This window comes from Anomalospiza imberbis, chromosome 34, assembly GCF_031753505.1.
Source record: "Anomalospiza imberbis isolate Cuckoo-Finch-1a 21T00152 chromosome 34, ASM3175350v1, whole genome shotgun sequence".
NCBI classification, from domain to species: Eukaryota; Metazoa; Chordata; class Aves; order Passeriformes; family Viduidae; genus Anomalospiza; species Anomalospiza imberbis.
Window position 1 is genome coordinate 520,815 of NC_089714.1, and position 25,076 is coordinate 545,890.

Below are 25,076 nucleotides of genomic sequence, written 5' to 3' on the forward strand. Positions count from 1 at the left end.
TCCCCCTGGTACAGAGATCTGAGTGGCCAGTAAAGTACAGCTCTCCCCTCTTGTTCCCTGCAGGAGAATCAGGACCATGAAGAGGAAAAGTCACAGATATTCTTTCTGCCCTCCCTAACCAAAGCTGTGCCAAAGCACAGATGCTGCCTTCAAACTGACTCAAATTCCAGCCTAGACCTCTCACCTTCCAGACAACTCCTTCTCCAACACCCCCCCAACACCAAGCCCCCCAAACTCCCGCACAGAAGCCCTCAACACCCCGCCAGGAGCCCCAGCTGTCCCCGTTCCTCCGCAGAGCTTTCCCACCCTCCAGCAGACGCCCTGGTTCCCTGCAGGTGCCGTGGGATGGCACTCAGGAGGATCTGCTCCAAGGCCTTCCCCTGGAGCACGCTCAGGCTGCCAGGCCTATGGATCCTGGATCATCCTTCCCACCGAGCCTTCCTGTGCACGGCTGTTCCATTTGCACCTTTGCGCTCAGCTCGGACTTCTCCACTTCACCAGGAGTGCTGGGAAAGGATGGAGAGCAGCCTGGCAAGCTCTTTCTGCAGCTCCCTCTTTACCCTGGGGAGGGAGAACATTCCACAGGAAAGCAACTGGTGCCACAAGGAGCGGGTGGCCTCAGGCACCTTTGGAGATGGAACAAGGCCTTGGTTTGACATAAGTAAGCACAAGCAATTCACATGAGTAAACAAGTAATTAGCACAGACATGCCTAAGTACTTAGCAGCAGTTAGCATAACAAAAACCTGGCAGGCCTAACTTGACATGAGAGTGACCTGACAAAAAGCTTTAGACACAGTCTACCAGAAGAACTAAGGGCATGTGTGGAATCAGCCCTGTGCAGGGAAGCCCTGAGGAAGACTTTGTGCTGCTTTGGGGCATCGAGACCGCTCCTGGCCAGGGCCTGGACATCAGCTTCAAGTATGGGAATCTGACACAATGTATTTCCAACCGCCTGCCTATGGAATCACCTCAGCAGTGTAAAGATGGATGGTGTTTCTGATACAATGCCTACATCAACCCACTGGAATTTATATGTGGCAGAGAAACACTTTAGTGGGGTGCAGACCCCTGCCCTCCAACCAGGTCAATAAAAGGGCTTTTGGCTGACAATGAATTTTTCAGCTGATTTGTTTGAATGAGGCAGACCCCTCAGGACTGCTGTGTCCTGAGGGAACACCGTTGGCCTTGGCCTGTAGGCACCTGCACAAGCTTAAAATCAGCTGCCTCAGCTTCCAGGACCTCTCTTGGCCGGCATCCTGACATGAAGAGATTAGGTGGCAAGAAGACAAGAAGCAAATTTTGAAGCTTTAAAGCAAAAATCAGTCAGTGCAGCAGCACTGAGTCTTCCTGCCTTAGACAAACCCTTCTATCTGTTTGTGGATATAGAAAAAGGGGCAGCACATGGAGGGTTAGCCCAGGACCGGGGAGGATCCAGGAAACCAGTGGCCTATTTATCAAAACTGCAAGACCCTGTCAGCTGGGGGTGGCCAACCTGCATTCAGGCGGTGGCAGGGAGCGCCCCACTCGTAGAAGAAAGCAAAAAATTAACCTTTGGGGGAAAACTGAAAATATATACCACTCACTCAGTAAGGAGTATCCTGAGCCAAAAGGCTGAGAAATGGCTCACTGATTCCCAAGTACTAAAATATGAAGCCATCTTAATAGATAATGGTTTAGAGCTAGATGTGAGTAACCAACTCAACCCTGCCCAGTTTTAGATGGAAAACCAGGTGAGGAATTAATACATAATTGCCTAGAGGTTATAAACTATCAAACTAAAGTAAGAGAGGACCTAACAGATCAAGCACTCCAAGGTGGAAAACCATTATATATTGATGGATTTTCACAGGTAATCCAGGGCACAGGGGAGTAGGCTATAGCAGATGAAGAGTTAGTGGCCCTAGAAAAAGGAAAGTTACCTTCCAACTGGTCAGCCCAAGCATGTGAGTTGTATGCCCTAAAGTGAGCTCTGGAAATATTCACACAGAAAAGAGAAACAATATATACAGACTCAAAATATGCTTTTGGAGTACTGCATACCTTTGGAAAAATTTGGGAAGAGAGTGGGCTATTAAATTCAAGGGGAAAGGAACTGATTCACTAAAAATTTCTTTTAGAAGTGTTAGAAACCTTACAATTGCCAGAAGAAGTGGCAGCAGTATATGTTAAAGGACATAAAAAAGGAGTGACTCAAGAAGCATGAGGGAACCATTTAGCAGATTTAGATGCTAAGAATTCAGCCGAATCAGGGGCAGGAAAACTAATGATAGCATTAACCCCTATGAGAGAAATGGAAGAAGTCCGCATATTCAGTGAGACAGAAGAGAAAGAATTCCTCAAAACAGGAGCCAAGAAAGATAAAAAAGGGAAGTGGAGATCAGCAGAGGGGAGGCAAATGTTGAATAAACCCCTTGTCAGGAAAATGCTAGAAGGCATACATGGGACAACACACTGGGGTACACAAGCACTAAGTGATCAATTTCTGAGGGACTGGGCCTGCATAGGAATTTTTGGGATAGCTAAACAGGCAATTGAAATGTTTGTGGTATGTCAACAAGTAAATGAGAAGGTCATGAGGAAAACACCAGGGGAGGGCGAGAACTAGCCTTACAGCCCTTTCAAAACATCCAAGTAGACTTTACCGAGCTTCCCCAGGTACAACGGTGGAAGTTTTTACTAGTGATAGTAGGTGACCTGACTCATTGGGTAGAGGCGGTACCCACGGTTAAAGTCAATGTCAACGTTGTGAGTAAAACACTTCTAGAATCAATCATTCCCTGATATGGGATTGTGAAGAGGATTGATTCAGACCAGGGAACTCATTTCGCCTCTGTAATATTGTAAAAAGTTGTTCAAACCCTGGGAGTTAATGGGGCTTACACACTCCATGGCATCCACAGAGTTCTGGTCACATTCAGAGGATGAATCAAACTCTTAAAAGAGCTCTAGTTAAGCTGATGACTGAAACCCAGATGTCATAGATAAAATGTCTCCCTTTATCCTTGTCAAGATTTAGAACCCAACCCCAGTCAGATCTGGGGGTGTCACCCTATGAAATGATATTTGGTTACCCTTTTTGACCTCACCTCAGAGGGTTGCCACCTATGAGGAAGGGGAAGCCAATGCCAAGAAATATGTTATGTCTATAGCAGAAACCTTAGAAGGGCTAAGACATAAAGGGGCAATTCCTCAAACAGCCACCCTTTCATGGATTTCAGAGTCCATAACATGAATTCTGAGGATTTGATCAAGTAATGATCAAGTCATGGAGAGATCAGCCTTTAACTCCTCAATGGGAAGGTCCCTTTCAGGTTCTGCTCACCACCGAATCGGCCGTGTGAACTGCAGAGTGGGGATGGACTCATGCCAACAGATGGACTCATGCCAACAGAGTTACAGGCCCTGTAGGAAAAACCCAATGAGTGGACTGTAACATCCAGGCCAGGGGAAATGAGATTGACTCAATTAGAGACTGAGAGGCAACCAGAAAGACAACAAACCCAAAAAGTAGAGTCAAGCTTCCACCAACCAGTTTGAGAACTGTCTTCCTGTTGTAATGGGTGAGAATTACCAGCACCTGTTGAGAGGAAGTACACAAGGGACCGTAAAAGGTAATGGGGCAGCATCCTTAAGAAGACAAGGAATAGAGGGCAAAACCGGGTTGGCCCCTTTGTTTGCTACCAAGAAGACTCCATAGCCCTGCTGTGGATAGCAACCCCGTAGGCATGGTAAGGTAGGGACAAAAGGCCATATCGGACCACTGTCATTCCCCAACTGTCTTTGAATACAAAAGGGACTGGAGGACAAGACCGAGCTGGCCTCTGGACCCCTAAGATACACTGACTATGGGTAGCAACCACATAGGCATGATAGATGGGAGTCAAAGCCATCCTGGACCTCTGTTAGGCCCTTTTGTCCATTCCAAATAAGTGTGTCGAAGGAAAACCTGAGATTTTTCTCCTGTTCCCACTGTCCTTGCCCACATCAACAGATGCTAGTATGACTCTTTCAAGAGAGAGAGAATTTTTTTTACTTAATTGTTCCAGCAAAATGACTTGTAAAAACAGAAAACGGGGGGTTTGTTAAAGATGAGTAATCCTATGGTTGACTCTCACAGTTAAGGGGTGAATATTAAGTATATGTTAAGAGAAGTTGTGTAGGTGGATAGTTCTCTTTCCCTTCTCCCTTGCATTGTTATCATGGGATGCCGTCAGTAGTCAGGGCATTTGGGAGGGTTGGCTTGTTGCTATGGCAGCGCCTGAGCTCCAATCAAGCTGTAAGAAAGTGATCTCCACCACTGGACAGCGAAGGAGGAGTGGATTGACAAGACTTTGGGAGGGGCTGGAGGTATAAAAGACAGAACATCCATTCTGTAGATGAGCACATGGTGACTGAATCCTTTGCTCCTGGTGCTGTATTATTTACTTTATTCACTCTTCTGTTGTATTTTGATAAGGTCTTAATAAAACCCTTTAAATTATTGTAAGTTAAAATTGTTTCTCACATGGGGTTGGGGAATGTGGGGCAAGGTTGTCCATACTGGGTCAGACCTCAAGGTAAAACTTCTCTGACCTGGCCAGACCTCCTTAGGAGTGGCCCTACATCAATATCAATCACAGAATGCTGCAATCAGCTCTTCTCTAAAGAGAGCAGTAATAAAAACACTCTTTAAATAGGAATACATATTTTTAGCAGCTCGTTAAAATACTTCTCCATAACTGTAAAAGGCAACCTTCTTAATGAACTGCATTAGAGCAAAGGAAAATCGACCCACAACCATGGTTTTGTGAGGACTGGTTTGATCCTAATGAGCCCCGTGGTGCATTTGGAGCTGAGCCCTGGAACCTCAGGGCCTGAAATGAGATAGCACAAAGCTTTCCAGGAGTCAAAGTCAGAAAAAAACCCCAAAGTTTCTTGAGCCATTAATGGGTGCCACTGAGGTCCATCTCCAATGCAGGCTCCTCATGGACTCCTTGGAGGAGAGAATTGGCGGACAGGATTTCACAAAAACCTCTCAGAGACTCCGAGTGAAAAGGACAATCCAAAGTACCTTAAACTCCTTGCGTATCTCAAAGCATCAGTGACCCCCACAGAGTGTCAGTAGAAAGCTCTCAAGGGACTAATTAAAGCAGATAATTTCAGGCTGTGACTGCACAATCTTTCTCACAGAATCTGTATCAAAAGGGAAACACCAAGTACCTTAAAAGAACTGAAGTACTTTGAAGCATTAATGAGCCCCACTGAGTGCTGTTCCTGACAAAGCCTCTCCAGGGACTAATTACAGCAGATAATTGGAGGCCATGACTGCACAAAGCTCTCAGAGACTCCAAGGCAAAAGCAAAAGCCAAAGTGCTTTGAAAAACCTGCAGTCCCTGGGAGCATGAAGGAGCCCCCAGGGCCATTCCTGAGCAAGGCTCCCTGGGGACTCCTTCCAGCAGATCCTTGAGGCCACTGGGATGTGGGCTAGGGGGGGATGCTGAGGGCAGGACAAGGGGCTGACAGTGCCCAGCCTGGCTGGGGCTGTGCCAGGAGGCCCCAGTGCCTCAGGACAAGGTGTCTCCTGACAGCCCTTGGTGGCACAGACCCTGCTGTGCCCCAGGGCACCAAGACTTGGCTTCTCTTTGTCCCCACCTGTCATCAGTGCCTCCAGTTCTCTGCTCTGCCTGGGGCCTGGGGACACTTTCTCAGTCGTGTCCCTCAGTGGGACCCATTAAAAGTCAAAGAAACTTTGGAGTTGGATTCTGACTTGGAGCTCTGGAGAGGTTTCTGCAGCTCCCTCTCAGGGCCTGATGTTCAGGGCCTGAGCACAAAGCCCCAGAGGGTCATTAAAGTCCTTGTGCTGTGTCTGTGCTGCTGAGCTGGGCCGGGCTCCTGGCACAGAGGGTGATCCTGGTAACCAAGGAGAGCTTCAAAAGCACATTTCTCTGGATGAGCAGCTCTTCTCCCAGCCCAGCAGGGCTGGGGCACTGCCTGCAGCCAGCCCGGGCACAGCACAGAGGCACAGAGAGCTTCCATCAGTCAGGGCTGAGAAGGTGCTGAGAAGTGCCTGGGGCAGAATCCCTGGCAGCCCTTGGCACAGGAACCTCTGGCTGCAGGACAATGCAGCTGCAGCTCCTGGAGCCATCTCCTAAAGCTGGAACATCCCAATGCCCACAGACCCTGTGAGTACATTCTCTGATCATCTCTTGTGCAGAGCAGCCAGGGGTGCCCAGGGCTGTCCTGCAGAGCAGGGTCCTGCAGCCCAGGGCGCTGTGCTGGGCCAGGGACTCTGCTGCCTGCCAGGGACAGCTCTCAGCCGGCCCGGGGAGCTGCTCCCAGCGCTGGGGTCAAGATCTGGGTGGAAGGAGACAGCTGGTAGGGTTTGGAAGTGTTCTCCATGTGTGGTGAGGATGCTGCATTGTTCAGGACTGCTTCCAGCACGGCATTTAACTGCAGAACATTTCCAAGTATACTATATGGGAGCACAGCAAGGCAGGGGCTGCATAAAAGGGAAAATCCTGCTTTTTTAATCTACTGATCTGTGTGGATTGGATGGGAAATTGCGCATAGATATTCATTACTCAGTTCAGGCTGAGAAAAATAAACAAGTTTTCTCTCAGCAGTCAATAAACCAGGCAGTGACAGAAATCAGCACAGGGCCACTCACAGGCAGCATCAGTGTCACTTCTCCAGCCTCCTCAGGGTTGCTCTGACGTTGCCATCAGAGCCTGCAGAGCCAGAGCTGCCCCTGGGCAGTGCCTGAGCTGGGGGGGTCTGCAGGGCAGAGCTGAGCCCCCAGGGCTGGGCTGGGCTCTGGCAGCACTGGCAGGGCCCAGCCCTGGGCACAGGGAAGCAGCGGCTGGCAGGGACAGCTCCAGGCAGCAGAGCCCTGGGCAGGCACTGGGGGGAAAGTGTCCCCAAGCATGGCTGGGATATTTAAAGTGCTCTCCAAAGCCAACTATTCTATGATTACTTTTATTACAGAACCCCATGTGCAGCCACAGCCAATGTCCAACAGCAGCTCCATCAGCCACTTCCTCCTGCTGGCACTGGCAGACACGCGGCAGCTGCAGCTCCTGCACTTCTGCCTCTTCCTGGGCATCTCCCTGGCTGCCCTCCTGGGCAACGGCCTCATCATCAGCGCCGTAGCCTGCGGCCACCACCTGCACACGCCCATGTTCTTCTTCCTGCTCAACCTGGCCCTCAGCGACCTGGGCTCCATCTGCACCACTGTCCCCAAAGCCATGCACAATTCCCTCTGGGACACCAGCACCATCTCCTACACAGGATGTTCTGCACAGCTCTTTTTTTTTGTCTTCTTCATCTCAGCAGAACTTTCCCTCCTGACCATCATGTGCTACGACCGCTACGTGTCCATCTGCAAACCCCTGCACTACGGGACCCTCCTGGGCAGCAGAGCTTGTGCCCACATGGCAGCAGCTGCCTGGGCCAGTGCCTTTCTCTATTCACTGCTGCACACGGCCAATACATTTTCCCTGCCCCTGTGCCATGGCAATGCCCTGGGCCAGTTCTTCTGTGAAATCCCACAGATCCTCAAACTATCCTGCTCCAAATCCCACCTCAGGGAACTTGGGCTCGTTGCTGTTAGTGCCTGTTTGGGACTTGGCTGTTTTGTGTTCATTGTTTTCTCCTATGTGCAGATCTTCAGGGCTGTGCTGAGGATCCCCTCTGAGCAGGGACGGCACAAAGCCTTTTCCACCTGCCTCCCTCACCTGGCTGTGGTCTCTCTGTTTGTCAGCACTGCAGCATTTGCTCACCTGAAGCCCCCCTCCATGTCCTCCCCATCCCTGGATCTGGCCCTGTCAGTTCTGTACTCAGTGGTGCCTCCAGCCCTGAACCCGCTCATCTACAGCCTGAGGAACCAGGAGCTCAAGGCTGCAGTGAGGAGACTGATGACTGGATGCTTTCAGGAACATTAAACTGCTGGCCAATTTCTGCAAATCACTTTTAATAAAAGTCATCTTTGATACTTCTTGTTGGTTTCATTTTGGAGGTTCTTTTTCTTTATTTTACTATTTCCATATTGTCCACAAGGAAATGTCTTTCTATGATCCACTTCTCATTTTGTTTCCCTCCACCTTCCCTGTGTCCACAGACTGTGTCAATGAGGGGCTGCACTCTTGGTGGCTTTAAAGGAACTCAAGGATCTCCCAGCAGAGTTTTCTGCAGAGATGCCCTTTTGTTGCCTTCTCTGGAGCTGCAGCAGCAATGTCTGTGTGCAGAGCTGGGGCAGATCAGTGCTGGCACAGCAGCTGTGCCCAGCAGCAGCAGCAGCACTTGGTGTTGCCAGTGCTGCTCCCGTGGCCCTGCCCCGCTGCCCTGGTGGCCCTGGTGTTGCTGCAGGGCCTGAGTGCTCTCGGGGCCGGGCACAGTCCTGGGGGTGGCAGTGCCGGGGCTGCAGCAGGGACAGCCCATGGGCACTGCTGGGGCAGCGCTGACGCCTCAGGCCAGGGCCTGGGGGCTCCAGGCTCCTTGCCCAGGCTCTCTCAAGAACACGGCCAGGCCAAGGCTCAGCACAGAAAACCCCCGTGAGCAGCCCCAGGCTGGCCGTGGGCAGGCTGGGGGCAAACAGCATGGCTGGTGCTCTGCAAGGGCCCTGGGGGAGACGGGAAGGAGCAGCAGAGCAGGGGCTGATCCATCCCCAGTGCGCTGGACAGCCCAGGGCAGCGTCCCAGAGCGTCCTCATGGAGCTGCCAACAACATCCCCCCTCTGCAGCCCTGTCCTCTCCCCCAGCTCACACAGGTGCCGCATCCTTGCAGGCACAGCCACGGCAGCGCTGGCTCAGGAGCCCCTGTTTGCATTGCACACAGCAGGCGGGAGCACCCCCATGCTGCTGCTGGGGGGACATGAACCTGAGCGAGCACAAATGCCATCAGCCCCTGGGGCCAGGAAGGGCTGGGGGACGCCAGGGAAACCACTCAGCTTTGTCCTGGCCTCTACAGTCAACAGGAATGTTTGGGAACGGCCACTGGATAGCAGGATCATCCCACAAGTGCTGTAGGAATTGTCTGCCGGCTCCTGCAGTGCCTGGTGCTGTCGTGCTGCTCCCTTGCCAGAGGCAGCCCAGGCCAGGGGGGCACATCTGGGCTGCTGTGTCTGGCTGTGGGGCTCCCTGTTCTGGGCAGTGAGGAGGGGCTGGAAAGGCTCTGCAGGACTGACAGGATGGGCTTTGGGGCTGTGAGGAGGAGCTGAGGGACCTGGGCTGCTGGAGCTTCTGAAGAGGAGGCCCAGGGCTCCTCCTGCAACTGCTCCAAGGGTGGTTTCACAGAATCCCAGAATCAGCAAGGCTGGAAAAAACCTTGGAGATCATCCAGTCCAACCTGTGCCCTGACACAGCCTTGTGTGCCCTGAGCCTTCTCTTTTCCAGGATAAAATACCCCAGCTCCCTCAGCTGCTCCTCACAGGACTTGGGCTCCAGACCCCTCACCAGCCTAGTTGCCCTTCTCTGGACACGCTCCAGCCCCTCCATGTCCTTCCTAAATTGGGGGGCCCAGAACTGGACGCAGCACTCGAGGTTCTGCGCAACCAGTGCCCAGCACAGGGGAAGAATCACTGCCTTGCTCCTGCTGGCCACACCATTCCTGATCCAGGCCAGGAGCCATTGGCCTTCTTGGCTACCTGGGCACACTGCTGGCTCATGTCCAGCCTGCTGTCCATCAGTCCCTGCAGGTCCCTTTCTGCCTGGCTGCTGTCCAGCCACTCTGTCCCCAGCTGCAGCTCTGCCGGGGTTGTTGTGGCCGAGTTGCAGGACCTGGCACTTGGACTTGTTAAACCTCACCTTGTTGGTCTGGCCCCTGGATCCAGCCTTTCCAGGTCCCTGTGCAGAGCCCTCCTGCCTTCCAGCAGATCAACACCCCCAGACAACTTGGTGTCACCACGGTTTCTATGAGGCCCCAGAGTGTCCCAATGGTGTCCATGATATGATTCCATGAGGCTTCCCAGTGTCACAATGTCCCTCTGGTGTCACAAAGTCCCTTGGATCCTTGGGCCCTGCAGTGTCACAATGGCACCGTGGTGCCCCAGGGCCCTGCAGTGTCACAATGGATCCTTGGTTCCATGAGGTCTGGCAGTGCAGCAATGCTCTCCTTGGTTCCCGCTGTCTCCCACACCTCCCACTGTCAGGCTATAGAAGGACACCTGGCTGATGAAGGGGAGTGGGAGTGGGTACCTACTCGAGGAGGTAATAATAAAAATCCCTCCATACCCCCTCTCCCAAGCCAGGTGCCATTTCAGATTCGTTATGATCCCCTGGATCTGGAGAGTCAGCCAGATGGTTTAGAAGAAAATTATCTGCCCAGTGAGCCTCCCAGTTATGATTCATCTGTGAGACAGATCAGCACCTCTAACATCAAAAAGGAAAGAAGGGTGATCGTGGTGGGTGACTCCCTTCTGAGGGGAACAGAGGGCCCCATATGTCGACCAGACCCACCCCACAGAGAGGTCTGCTGCCTCCCTGGGGCCCGGGTACGGGATATCACTGACACACTGCCTGGGCTGATTCAGTTCTCTGAACCAAGTACAGGTTCAGACTCTTGTCATCAGCAGTGTCACATTACTCCTTGTCACCCTGCCTTGGGTGCCACCCACCCATCCATCGCTGTGTACCCCGGGTTTTTCTCTCCCTGCTGCCGTTAGCTCTGGGAGCTGCCGTTGCCCCTGGGAGCTGGGCGTCCTCAGGGTGATCCGGCGTCTCTGGGCATCGTCCTGGTGCTGGCCCCGGGCTCACTCCTCCAGTTGCCCCCTTAGGCAGCTGAAGGAAAAAAGGCGGTGCAGAGCCCGCCGGGCTGTCTTGGCCATGGAGCGCTATCGCCGTGGAGCTGGGGGCTGCGGGACAGCTGCGCTGCCAGCGGGGCAGGCAGGAACGCTGCGTGCCAGGGGCTGGGCAGGCACCGGGCAAGCTCCTGCCGGCAGCTCATCCCTGCAGGGCTTTTCCTGGGGAGGGGCAGGCTGGACACGGCCAGCCTCCATGCCGGCTTCTTCAGCCTCGTCCGCAGGGCCAGCAGGCAAGGCACAACCCACAGACATATTTGGGTTTTCGAGTGAGGCCGTGGGGAGGGGCTCGCTGTGCAGCTCGATGCAGGGATCGCTGTCCATGGGAGAAGCTGGTGGTTCTGCTTCCTTCTCTTGCAGCGGGAGAGACAACGGGCTCTCTGGCTCGCTGTCACTCCCTCCTGCCCCTGCTCTGTCTTGGAGCTCTTCTTCCTCCCACATTTCCAGGAGCTCGTCTAGAAAGGCGCAGGATGGCGAGTCACCAGAGACAGGGCACAGGCCTGCCAACAGGTCAGGATGTGCAATCCCTGAGTTGTTTCCTGTCTCTCCCGTGGAGTCCTTGAGGAGAGCATCGCATGACAGCGAGTTGTCCCAGACAGGGCACAGCTCAGCCAGCAACTGGTCAAGAGACACAAGTTCTGAGGACGTTTGTGTCTCTCCTGTGGCATCATCGATCACACTGCAAGTGCTGAGTGGGACCCAGGGGCCTGCAGCTGGCTCCAGGGTGAGGCTTGATTGCATCCTTGAGGATGCACTTGGACCTCATGGGGCTTTCTGCAACATTCAAGGAGGAGAAGATGTCTCTAAACATCTCTTCATGGACTTTGTCTTCCATGTCCTCCAGCTCCTCCCTCTTTTTCCGCAGATGCTGCATCAAAGCCTCCTCATCCTCTGGGCACAGCCGCTTGCGGCACGCAGTTTCCTCCGCTGGCCGACGAATTCCCTCTGCCTCTTGGCGGGCACTTAACCACTTGGGGGTTCTCAAGGTGGACTTGACGGACCTGTTCTCACGCAGGTGTGGGCCCAGGCCTCTCAACAGGTCACTGCAGGTGTTGCCCCCATGCCCTTCCTGCACCTTGACAAGCTCCTCTATCTCAGAGCGCCCCAGGTGCTTCCAAGCCACCTGGGTCCCAGTGCGGATCTGCAGGCCGTGTGTGGGTTGCACGGGTGGCAGGTGATGGCCCTGCCTTGCTGCTGAGCCACACCAGAGCCCTTCTGTTCTCCTTGCCAGGGAAGGCGTTTCCCAGGCCCCAGCAGCAGCCAAAGTGCCCCTTGGTGAAGGTGGTACCCTCTCTGGCTGGCCTCTGGCCACGGGGCCCACAGCACGTGCTGTGCCTCCGGGAGAAAACCCAGGGGCTGCTCCTGCTGCTGGTGCTGGCAGATGGGGCAGCTTGACCCTCGCAGAGGCTGCTCTTTGCATTTCAGGGCTGAGCTGGCAGGGAGGTACCAGTGGCAGCTGAGGGCCACGGAGAGACAGCAAGTCTGACACGGACAGTCTCTGTGGCCCTGTGACACTGCTGTGAGGCGTGTTGTTCGTCCAGGTGACCTGAGGTGCCGCCTGTGGCTGCCTGTGGGTCACCTGTGGGAAGCAGGAGGAGGCACGGGATGGAGGTGGCTGTGTGGGCACAGTGTCCCCCATGTGCCAGCATGCCCAGGCCTGGCCCCAGGGCAGGTGCTGGCCACAGCAGCCAGGCTGGGCCGGGTTCCCAGCTGGGCTCGCTGCCTCTGGGGCATTGCTGTGCCTGGCCCATCCCAGCACTGTCCCCTCCACAGAGCATGGCCTGGTGCCCGGCCTGGCTGTCTCTGCCCCAGGGCTGTCCCTTTGGAAGCTGTCCCTCCATCCCTGTCCCTCACCTGTTGCTGCATGGATCTGAGTGGCTGCCCCTCACGGGGCTGGCCGTGGGCATTCTCCTCCTCCTCCTTCAGCATTGTGGCAGTGCTGTGGTGAACACTGGCCACAATCACCCAGGGGAGATGCTGCCTCCAGAGAAGCTGCTGCCTCCTCAGAGAGCTGCTCTCCTGGCAGTGGCCACTGCAGGGACTGGCAGCCCCAAGGGTCAGGACATGCACCCGCGTCACAATGGCCTCTGGGCACGATGTCACCGTGGGTGACAAAGGCCTGGTGGACATGGCCACCCTTCCTCCCAGAGACCTCTTGTCCCACCTTTATTCCTCCCCTAACATCCCCAAGGAATTCCTTTGCCAAAGTGCCAAAGAGCTTTTCCCACCCAGTCCACCCTGGGTCCCAGCCCTCAGCCCCGACCTCCTGGAGAAAGATCATCAGGAAGGCAAAAGCTCCATTTGAAATTACTCTGATGGCTACTGTGAAAGACTATAAAAAGTGTGGTTTATAAAAAGATTAATAACAAAGTAGGGCCAAGGAAAATGTCCATTCTTTATTGCGGGGATTCGGGGCTGGGTGGGGAGGGAGGGATTCTGGTCAGGAATATGCCAGGGGCATCCTGGTTGTCTGTGCCAGCAATAGTGTGGGCAGCAGGACCGGGCTCTGATTGTCCCTCTCTGCTGGGCACTGGGGAGGCCACACCTCATATCCTGTGCCCAGCTCTGAGTCCCTTTACCCTGTGGCTACATGTAATACAAATTACCAACTCCTTGGATGGTAATTCAGCTATCTCTTGTGTCTTTGTCATAAATATGTGGCATATTGCAGATTAGAGGTAAGGGTACAGTTCATTGATAAGTTTTCTAATTTATGGTTCAGAAATACTCCAATTATATAACATTTCATGTACTGAGTTCATTGTATGTGGTTTACATGTTGGATGGATATAATTTGGTTTATCTTCTGACAGGATATGCAGGATTATTATAAACAGTAAACAGAATAAAGACGAAACTAACAAAACTACAATTGGATGCAACATTAAACTCAAAATTCCAGTTGCTCTGTGTGGCCATCCAAAAATAATTTCCCACCAGCAATGTTCTCTATCTTTCTTCCCTCTTTCCAGGACACGGTTTATCTTCTCTGCCTGACGATGGGTGGTAATGTGGGTTCCTTGTCTGGTGTGCTGTTGTCCATTTCAGCATGGACTCAGACCATTGCAACAGTTTCTTGCCAATGCCAGATTCACTCCAGCAGTGACAGGCAATGAAACTTGACACGGTGTGCAGTTGGACTGTAGCAATTGGTGAGTTGTGAGGGAGCTGAATTGTTAAAGCTGCAGCCCATCATTTTGCTAGAACTACAGATACAGCTATTAGAGCGATCAGATGTCTCTCAGGTGGTGTTTTCTGTAAACATAGAATCACACAGAGTTCTCATACAGATACATCCATTTCCAACATATGCAAGTACAGTTGCTGGGGTTTCAACACATATTGACATTTTCTTAAAGGTCAAGGCAAATGTCTTAGTTGTCTACAGTATTATTTTCACAAATAAATCCTTGCTGTTCCTGTACAGTCAGGCATCAACATCCACAGTTGGCCATGTGCTCCCATTTGGGGCTCACACTTGGATGTTCTAACAGACAGAGGACAGTTCCATTGGGATTTAATCAGCACTATAACTGGGTATAAGGCATAGAGTATTGTTAAAAGAAAAGCTGTGGCTTTGTGGCTTTACCCTCAATGGGATAATAAGTGTCACTAACAAGATGTCACCAAGATTGGGAATCCTTTGAAAGAGACTGTCATAATCCCAAATTACCTTTAGTTTATCAGTGATCAAGGTGCCGTTACCGCCTTCCCTTTTAATTGCTATTACAGCAGATTGCAACCGCATCTGTGGACGATATGTGGTGCATGACGTAGAATTGAACTAAAGTTATATTTATTATGATTTATGCTAATCAATTGGCATAAATAAAGAAGTGAGGGTCTTCAGCGCGTGGGCCAAGTTATGTCTATGTATATTTTGGGTTCTCCTTTGAGAATGATCAGCAGTCCAGGAGGTCATCTACAAAAGTCAACAACAGGGAATTTATTTAACAATAAATGTGCCGTAGACAGATAGAAAGGGATAGGAGACAGGAGAGTGAGAAGGAAAGAGGGGAAAGATGGAGGATGGGGTGGGGAAGGAAAGAGTGGGGGTGCATGGATGTGGGGAAGATCAGGACTGGGGTGGGGAAGAGATCAAACAGAGGAGAGCACACGACTCTTGGCTCCAGCAGTGTCCCATCCGTCCTTGGTCACCCTGCGCTTCTCTGCGCTGGAGTCCCAGTGGTTCTTGTGGAGGTGGGGAAACAAGGTCATTCATCTGGGGTTATCTTTCTCCAGTCCATGTTGCGGGTATCCAGGGAACCGTTTTCCTCTTTGCCATGTGAAGAGAGAATGGGTTTGCCTTCATTTACCTGCAATGCTGAGGCCCAAGGAGCGTTTCTAAACTCCTAAACCACCCTCCCTGGGGCAGGATGGGGATGCACCCCCATAATGCCGCTTAGCAGGTGGGTTGGGTTGTGCGCGTTCGTCCGTGCAGGTGCACGGCGTGGTTTTTCTCAGCTGCGGTGTGAAGCAGGGGCTTTAAAAGAGGCCTCTGGGGAGTGCGGTGACCCGGAGCAGACAAGCAGGGGCATGGCACGGCTTTGAGGGCGTGGCATGGCAGTTTGTGTAGCAGTTTGCACACAGTTTGCGCAGGCAGGGTTGCAGGTTTCCAGGTGGCCCCTGTTGGAAAGGTTTGCTGTGTGTTGCTTTTGGTGTTTTTGTTGTTTGGTTTCAGGGTTTCTGTTAGTAATGGGCTTCACACAACCAAAAACTCTAGTTAGTGAAAAACTGTGTAACCAAATGGAACCCTCCAGGCAGGATGTGTCTGTACAGACTCATTCTTGTGTGGACTGTTTGAGCTTAGCAGTGGTTTCAGGGGCATTGCAGAGGAAATCTGCCTGCGGGGTGAACAGGTGAATGATCTCCTCACACTGGTGGCCGAGCGTAGAGAGGAAGTTGAAGGACTAAGGAGTATCAGGGAAAGTGAAAGGGAAAGAGACTGGTGGAGTTCAGCCCTTCCATCTTAACGGGAGGCCCACCAAGGGTCAGAGGACTCCCATGCCTCCCACTGTCAGGCAATAGAAGAATGCCTGGGAGAAGAAGGGGACTAGAAATGGGTCCCTGCTCAGGGAAGTATTAATAAAAATTCCTCTCAGCCCCCATCTCTTATTCAGGTGCCACTACAGAACAGGCATGAGCTCCTGGATCTAGAGAGTCAGGAAGAATTAGAAGAAAATTATCTGCCCAGTGAGCGTCCCAATTATGATTCATCTGTGAGACAGATCACCACCTCTAACATCAAAAAGGAAAGAAGGGCAATCGTGGTGGGCGACTCCCTCCTGAGGGGAACAGAGGGCCCCATATGTCGACCAGAACCACCCCACAGAGAGGTCTGCTGCCTCCCTGGGGCCCGGGTACGGGATATCACTGACACACTGCCTGGGCTGATTCAGCCCTCTGATTATTGCCCACTGCTGATACCCCAAGCTGGCAGTGATGAGATTGAAAAGAAGAGTGTCAGGGCAATTAAAAGGGACTTTAGGGCATTGGGTCAGGTGGTTAATAGGACAGGGGCACAGACAGTCTTTTCCTCAGTCCCTTTGGAGTCTGAGAAAAACGGTGAAAGCAATAGGAGAGCTCACATTATCAATGAGTGGCTCGAGGGTTGGTGTCATCATCAAAATTTGGTATTCTTTAATCATGGGGCAACTTTTACAGCACCTGACCTGCTTGGACCAGACAGGCTCCATCTTTCTGTGAAGGGCAGAAGAATTTTAGCTCATGAACTGGCAGAACTTGTTGAGAGGGCTTTAAACTAGGTCTGAAGGGGAAGGGAGATGCAGCTGGGTTATCTGGAAGCAGGCTCGTGGGTGGTAAGCCTGAGTTAGGGGTGAAATCAGCAGCCCAGCTGAGGTGCATGTACACCAATGCACACAGCATGGGTAACAAACAAGAAGAGCTGGAGGCCATGGTGCAGCAGCAGAGCTGTGATGTCATTGCCATCACAGAAACAGGGTGGGACGACTCACATGGCTGGAGCGCTGCACTGGATGGCTGCAAGCTCTTCAGGAGAGACAGGAAAGGGAGAAGAGGTGGAGGGGTGGCCCTTTACATTGGGGAAGGGTTTTGATGCTGTGGGTGTTGAAACTAATAATGATGGAGTTGAATGTCTATGGGTGAGACTTGGGGGGAAGGCCCACAAATCTGACATCCTACTGAGAGTCTGTTAACATCCACCCAACTAGGAAGAAGAGGTGGACAACTCATTCTGTAAACAGCTAGAGAATGTTTCTGGATCATCAGCCCTTGTTCTTTAGGTGACTTCAACCTGCTGGACATCTGCTGGGGACTCAATACAGCAGAAAAGAGCCAGTCCAGGAAATTTTTAGAGTTTGTGGAGGACAATTTTTTGTTGCAGCTGGTGAGTGAGCCCACCAGGAGAGGGACTATGTTAGATCTGTGGTTTGTAAATAGAGATGGGCTGGTGGGAGATGTGGTGGGTGGGGGTCACTTGGGGAACACTGATCATGAAATTATAGAATTCTCAATATTTGGTGAAGTCAGGAGGAACACTAATAGGACTTTTACATTGGACTTCGGAGGGCAGACTTTGGCCTATTTAGGAGACCTACTCAGAGAGTTCCTTGGGAAGCAGCCCTTAAAAACAAAGGCGTTCAGGAAAGGTGGGCAAGCTTCAAAACAGAGATCTCAAGGGCACAGGAACAGACTTTCCCAGTGTTCCAAAAGACAAGTCGACAAGGCAAACATCTAGCCTGGATGGGCAAGGAGGTTTTGGAGGAAGATAGGAATAAAAAGCGGATGTATAATCTTTGGAAGGAGGGCCAGGTCTCTCAGGAAGTATTTAAGGGGCTTGCTAGGGTATATAGGAAAGAAATTAGGGAAGCCAAACCTCAGTTTAAACTTAAAATGGCAGCTTCTGTAAAGGGTAATAAAAATGTTTTTACAAATATATTAGCAGTAAAAGGAAGGGTAAAACCAACCACTGTTCTTTATTAGATGTGGAAGTGAATTTAATAACTGCAGATGAGGAGAAGGCAGAGGTGCTTAACGCCATTTTTTGCCTCAATTTTTAGTGAGAAGATGATTTGCCTTCCGGACAACTGTCCTCATGGGCTGGTTGATGGTGTCAGGGAGCTGAGTGGGCCACTGTTATCCAAGAGAAGGCAGTCGGAGAACTGCTGAGATGCTTGGATGTTCATAAATCCATGGGACCAGATGGGATCCACCCCAGGGTGATGAAGGAGCTGGCAGATGAGCTTGTCAAGCTGCTCTCCATCATTTACCAGCAGTCCTGGCTCACTGGTGAGGTCCCAGATGACTTGAAGCTGCCCAATGTGATGCCCATTCACAGCAAGGGTGGGAAGGAGGATCCTGGTAATCACAGGCCAGTCAGCCTGACCTCAGTACCCGGTAAGGTCATGGAACAGTTCACACTGAGTGCCATCACACAGCACTTCCAGGATGGCCAGGGTGTCAGACCCAGCCAGCAGGGGCTTAGAAGGGTGAGGTCGTGTTCGATCAACCGGGTCTCCTTCTTTGACCAGGTGACCCTCCTGGTGGATGCAGGAAAAGCTGTGGATGTGTCTATTTGGACTCCAGCAAGGCCTTTGACACTGTCTCCCACAGCACACTCCTGGAAAAGCTGCAGCCCACGGCTGGGACAGGAGCACTCTGTGCTGGGTTCAGAACTGGCTGGATGGCCGGCCCAGAGAGTGGTGGTGAGCGGTGCTGCATCCAGCTGGGGACAGTCACCAGTGCTGTCCCTCAGGGCTCTGTGCTGAGCCAGCTCTGTTCAATATTTTTATTGACCACATGGATGAGAGGATTGAGGCTTTCATTAGTAAATCTGCAGATGACACTAAACTTGGAGCATGTGTCCATCTGTTGGAAGGCAGAAGGGCTCTGCAGGAACACCTGGAACAGCTGGATAGATGGATGATTCCAGTAAGATGAAGTTTAACCAGTCCAAGTGCCCAGACCTGCATTTTGGCCACAATAACCCCCTGCACTGCTCTAGGCTGGGGACGGCGTGGCTGGACAGTGCCCAGGCAGAAAGGGACCTGGGGGCACTGGTCGACAGCAGGCTGGACATGAGCCAGCAGTGTGCCCAGGTGGCCAAGAAGGCCAATGGCTCCAGGCCTGGATCAGGAATGGTGTGGCCAGCAGGAGCAGGGAGGTCATTCTTCCCCTGTACTTGGCACTCGTGTACTTGGCATTCTTCCCCTGTACTGGCACCGTTCCTCGAGTGCTCTGTCCAGTTCTGGGCCCTCCCACTTAGGAAGGACATGGAGGAGCAGGAGCGTGTCCAGAGAAGGACAGCAAGGCTGGTGAGGGGTCTGGATCACAAGTCCTGTGAGGAATGACTGAGGGAGATGGAGTTGTTTATCCTGGAGAAGACTCAGAGGTGACCTTATCACTCTCCACACTCCCTGAAAGGTGGTTGCAGTCAGGTGGGGGTCGGTCTCTTTCTCCTCACAGCAACTGACAGGACCAGAGGACAGTGTCTTAAGCTGCACCAAGGGAAATTTAGGTTGGATATTAGGAAAAAAGTTTTTTATGGAAAGGGTGATAAAGTACTGGAACTGTCTGTCCAGGGAGGTGGTGGAGTCACCATCATGGGATGTGTTTAAAAAAAGACTGGATGTGGCACTCAGTGCCATGGTTTAGCTGAGGTGGTGTTAGGGCATGGGCTGGACTTGATGACCTTAAAGGTCTCTTCCAACCCAGCAATTCTGTGATTCTGTGATTGTGTGACATCACAGACCAGGTTGTGACATCATACAGTTGGCTGTGACATCACTGGTTTATTATGTGACATCACAGAGCAGGATGTGACATCACAGAGGAGGTTGTGATGTCAGAAAGTCGCCTGTGACATTACAGGCTGGCTGTGTGACATCACAGAACAGGCTGTGAGGCCACAGAGAAGACTCTGCCATCATAGAAAAGGGCTCTGTGACATCACAGAGCAGCTGTGTGATGTCACAGAAAAAACTGAGACAATACAGTGTGGGTTGTGACATCACAGAGCTGACTGTGAAATCACAGAGCAGGCTGCGACATGACAACGCGACTGCATAACATCACAAAGGTGGCTGTGACATCATAGAGCTGGCTGTGACATCACAGGGTGTCTGTGACATCACAGGCTGGGCTGTGACCCCACAGGGCAGATTTTCTGATATCACAGAGCAGACTGGGACCTCAAAGAGCAGGCTGTGACCTCACAGGACACCTGTATGAAATCACAGGTGACCTGAAACATCTCAGAGTGGGCTGTGTGACATCACAGGGGCTGTGTGACATCACATAGGGCTGTGTGACATCACAGGGGCTGTGTGAGGTCACTGGGGAGGTCACTCCACCCCAGCCCCCCCTCCCAGTTCCCCCAGAGAAGTCCAACGCTGCTCGTGCACAGCGGGGTCCCCTGTCCCCCCGGGTCCCCCCGCCCCCGGTGCCGCAGCCTCCCCCAGAGGATGTTCCACGAGATCGACCCCAGAGCCTGACACGGGGACGGGGGCTGGGGCCGTGGGGGGTGGGACAGGGGGACAGGGACCCACCGGCAGCGTCCCCGTGTCCCCCAGGGCCAGAGCCTGGGCCAGGGCTCCTTCACCCTGTTACCAACGAGGGGTTGAGAGCGCTGAAAAAATCCCCAGCAAGGGATCAGCAAAAACCAGATTTAATATTAAGCGACAGCACCACAAAGTTCCGTGCCAAGAGTCACTCTGCTCCTGGAGCCGTTGTGATGGTTGGTCGCCATGGAAACCTGCCCGGGCCCCTTGCTCCGGGCTGCTGTCACTGCCCAGAGCCAGAGGGGATCCCTTGCTGGGGGCTTGTGCCATGGCCACCTGCCCTGTGCCGCGCTGGCCGGTCAGGCGCCGCGGAACCAGCAGCAAACGCCAGGGCCAGGGCCAAAGGCCAGGTCAGCCAGACAGAAAGGGGCAGTGCTGGGCACTGTTTCCATGGCAGCCCTCACTGGGGGTGACACCTGGGTCACCTGTCCTGGCAGTTGCCATGGAAACCCGGCTCATTGGGAATACAAGGGTGGACAAAGGTTTTAGTAGGGCCTGTCACAACGGGACAAAGGCGGATGGTTTTAAACTAAAGGAAGGGAGGTTCAGATAAGAACAGATAAGGAGGAAATGTTTGATGATGAGGGTGGTGATACACCAGGACAGGTTCCCAGGGAGGTGGTCAGTGCCCCATCCCTGGAAACATTCAAGTCCAGCTGGGACAGGGCTCTGAACAACCTGATCTGATGAAAGATGTCCCTGCTCATGGCGGGGTTTGGATGAGATGAGCACTGCAGAGCTCTTCCCATCCAAACCATTCCAGGACTGCATGGGCAGAAGGGGCTGCTCAGTGCACTCCATCCACTGCCTTGACTCCTCATGGTCTCTGCTGGACCCCACATCCCACAGCCAAACCCAGCCCCTTCTCTGCCTTTCCTCCCCCTGCCCCAGGGGCTGGCACAGCCAGGGGGGCACAGGTGACCTTTGGGCTTTGCAGGGCTCAGGCACAAGGGCCGTGGCAGGGTCAGGGCTGAGGTCACACTCTGTGGGCTGGGGCCGAGCCCAGCCAGAAATGAGCCCTGAGGCAGCAGCTCTGCAGTGCTGGCCACCAGGCCGGCTTGCCAAGGGAGGCTTCTGGCCATGCCCTGCAAGCAGCTGCTGCTGCCAAGGCACCTTTGGTGCCTCAGGCTCTCCCTGGCACAGCTCCCAGCACGGCACTCTGCCCTTGTGCCCGAGGCCTTCCCTGTGCTGGGGCTGGCCTGGGGCTTTTCCTGCAGTGGGACCTGCCCTGCTCCTGGCACAGGAAAGGCAGTTCCTGCTGGAGCAGGAGGCTCTGCCTGCAATGGGCTCAAACCACTCCCGCAAGGCCCTGTTTGCAAAGCCCCAGTGGGAAATGAAGGAGGGGGGTCATGTTGCTGTTGGGGTGAATAATGCTGAAACCAGCCTGACTCCTCCATCCCAAAGTTCCACATCCTCAGAGGGAGCTGAAGCTGTGGCAGGGCTGGAAAAATCCCCAGAGAAAGGAACAACCAAGTGACACCACTGAGAGCTCCTGCAGAGCTGCTGAGCTGGCCCAGCCTGGGCACATCTGACTGACAGGACAGCGCTTCAGACTAGAAAAGCCCCATCCCAAATTTTAATGGCAGTGACTTCTGACATTTCCCTTCTTGGGGGCTGTGGAGATTCCTCCCTGCAGTGGGGACACCCCTCAAGGTCACTGCTCCAGGCTGAGCCAGAGATTTGCCCATGGTGGTTGGTCGGGGGCAGTGACATCAATCTCTGCTTAAGGACTGGTTTTTGTTTAATACAATTGCTTCAAAATTGCTTCCTGCTTCAGCCTGAGTGTCCCTGCAAGAACAGGGCATCTTTCAGGCACTTCCAGAAGCTCAGGGATCTCATTTCATGAGGAATCTGGGATGCAAATGGCCTTGTAAGAAGGACAAAAGCAGAAGCAATGGACTAGAAATAATTAGAAAAAATTACCCGTTTACCAGACAAAGTCCACCAAGTCATTCCCTGCATTTCTCCTTTTCAAATTCTTTCCGTCACCTACTCTCAGAGGTCCAGCCTGTTCTGATGCTTATCATGAACTGACTGTGCTCTTGATTTATACCAGCACTGGAGATGTAGAATCACCCAAACTGAACACAGAAACAAACCCCCTCTGTCCCATTTTCATGTTCTAGATCACTTTCCAGGTGTCCATGGAGATGTGGGAATGATTATCACACAACTCTCCATTTCTGGCTGCGGGCTCTGGAGATTCCTTCTCTGCATTCAGTCAGGCTTGTATTCCCTAACAAGTCCTGGTTCCACCTCCTGTTTCCCAAGGCTGGAACAGTCACAATGAAAACCTCACCGATGGCACAACTCCCCAGCTCGCCAGGAAAAGAAAGGACAAGCTGTCAAGTTCTCCAAACCTTGGTCCTGCTCTGCTGCAAGAGTCCTGCTGCACACCCGCTGTGGAAAGCCAAGAGAAGCTGCAGTTGGTGGCACATCTTGTGTCAGGAGCTCAACCTGGTTCTCCAGGAAAGGTTCTTGAGAAGAGCAAACAGGACCGTGGAGAAGATTCCTGGAAAACTGAAACAGCTTTCCAGAAGTGAAATGAAAATTGAAAGAAACAGTCCAAGATGTTTTCCTCTATTTATTTCTCTGCTCCCTTTCTCCATCTTGCACTACTTCTCCATCCCATTAATTCCAAATGTATCTCACCTCTAAGATCAGTGACTTAGCGAGTTCTAGACACTCTAAAGTACCATGAGCCACGCAGTTTGCCTTCCAGTATTCACTGGAAAGCAACGCTGGAGCCATAAGTGCAGGGCCAGGACCAGGGAATCCTCCAGCCAGGGAATGTGCCCCGATAGGGTTGTATCCTCAGCGGGGACCTCTGAGATACTTCTTACCTCGTGCAGGAGTCCAGAGTCTGGATCTGGGCTGAACAGGGCAAAATTCCCGTGTTTGGACAGGCTCAGGGGCTGCCCCCGGGGAGCGGGGGGCTGGGCGCAGGGGCAGCGGGCAACGGAAAAATGGACACGGGGACAAACGGCCCCGGAGCTTCAGTTGCAGCGGCAGCAGCAGCGGCGGCAGCAGCAGCAGTGAAAGAAGCGACTTTATTTACTTTCTATTGCTTCTCCTCTCCCTCTCCCGCTGTCCCACACCCTCTCCCGCCCTCTCTTTCCCTGTGCCCCCTCCTCTTCCAGTCTCCCTCTCCCCTGCCGGGCTGGGCCATGCCCGCGGCCCGCCCCCGGCCCCGGGCGGGGCTGCCCCGCCCCCGTCCCCGCCCCGGTTCCCGTCCCCTCCACCGGCCGTCCCGCCGGGGTCTCGCCTCCGCCCGGCTCTGGCCGTGCTGGCGGTGGCGCTGCTGGGCGGGCATCAGTGCCTGGGGCTGGGCCGGCATCGCCTCCCTCTGGCTCCGCCTGGCCCGAGCCCGGCCCCGGCCCCGACGTGGGCTCCAGTCCCGGCCCCGGCCCCGGCTCCTCCCGGGCCCCGCGGAGGACACACGCGGCGCGGCCGCTGCCGCCGCCTCCGCTGCGGCTTCCCCGGCCCGAGCTCCGCCGCTCGGCTGCGCGGCCGCCGCCCCCGAGCCGCCGCTGTCCCGTTGCCGGGAGCGAACGCCTGGGGAGGGCCGGCCCGGGGCGGTCGGGGGGCGCTCGGGGGCCGCTCCTGGCCCCGGGCCGAGGGCTGACAGCCGCGTCCCGCCCGCAGGGAAGGCGCAGCAGGGCCGGAAGGAGCGGTACCGGCTGGGTTCGCTGCTGGCCAGCGGCGGCTTCGGCAGCGTCTTCGCGGCCACGCGGCTCTCGGACGGCGCCCCGGTGAGCGGCGTGGCCGGCCGCGGGCGGAGGAGGAGGAGGAGGAGGAGGAGGAGGAGGGGAAGGAGGGGGAGGAGTAGAGGGAGGGTGAGGAGGAGGGGAAGAAGGAGGAGGAGGAGGATGGGGCTGGGTCTGCGGCTGGGGCTGGGGCTGCGCAGGGCGGGCGGCAAACTAAGCCCGCTGCTGCTCTTGGCTTGCAGGTGGCCATCAAAAGGGTGCCAAGGAACCGCGTCCTGCACTGGGGCGAGCTGGTGAGTGAGCGGGGCCAGCGGCAGAAGCCGGGCCGTGCCGGGCGGGGATGAGCCGAGGCCCAGCAGGGTGGGAGCCACCAGGACACCTCGAGGGAGAGCGGGCGTGGGGCCAGCGCAGGGCGCAGAGCATCCCGTGCTGGGTGAGGAGTTCCTGACCCCCGGCATGGCATCAGCCCCACTGAAGGCATCGTGCTCCTCCCGCAGCCCGACGGCACCAGCGCACCCCTGGAGATCGTGCTGCTGGACAAGGTCTCCACTGGCTTCCCCGGTGTCATCCAGCTGCTGGAGTGGCTTGAGCTCCCCAACAACATCTTGATCGTGCTGGAACGCCCGAAGCGGTCTCAGGACCTGCACAATTTCATTCGGGCACGGGGGTTCCTGTCCGAGGAGGTGGCGCGGGATCTGTTCCGCCAGGTGCTGGAGGCCGTGCAGCACTGCACCAGCTGTGGAGTCCTGCACAGGGACATCAAACCAGGGAACATCCTGGTTGACCTGGCCACCGGGCAGGCCAAATTGATTGACTTTGGCTGTGGCACCTACCTGCAAGACACAGCCTACACTCGCTTTGCAGGTGAGCCCACGCAGGGGTGTGCTCTCGGTCCTGGCATCTCATGGCCCAACATCTCACAGCCCAAGCTGGGTGTGGCAGCGGGGATTCTCCCTTTTGCTGCTCTTCATGGCACTGAGATTTCAGCTGAGTTGCGTTTGAGCCGGGCTGGGTGGGGAGCAAGCTTCCAGCCCTGCTGGCAGCCTTTGCCCACCAC

At 54.0% G+C, this 25,076-nt stretch overlaps 1 protein-coding gene and 1 pseudogene across 1 annotated transcript; both read left to right on the forward strand.

Moving 5' to 3' along the window:
* LOC137464017 (zinc finger protein 850-like) overlaps positions 1 to 25,076 on the forward strand; it is a 646,379-nt pseudogene that overhangs the window by 6,564 nt on the left and 614,739 nt on the right.
* On the forward strand, positions 5,874 to 8,013 carry LOC137464018 (olfactory receptor 14J1-like). The gene is made up of 2 exons (XM_068175352.1): positions 5,874 to 6,163; positions 6,966 to 8,013. The coding sequence occupies exon 2, from the start codon at positions 6,989 to 6,991 to the stop codon at positions 7,919 to 7,921; it is 933 nt and encodes a 310-aa protein (XP_068031453.1). The 5' UTR covers positions 5,874 to 6,163; positions 6,966 to 6,988; the 3' UTR covers positions 7,922 to 8,013.

Coding starts and splice junctions, on each gene's coding strand:
- LOC137464018 (XM_068175352.1), top strand. CDS start 6,989: ATGTCCAACAGCAGCTCCATCAGCCACTTCCTCCTGCTGGCACTGGCA.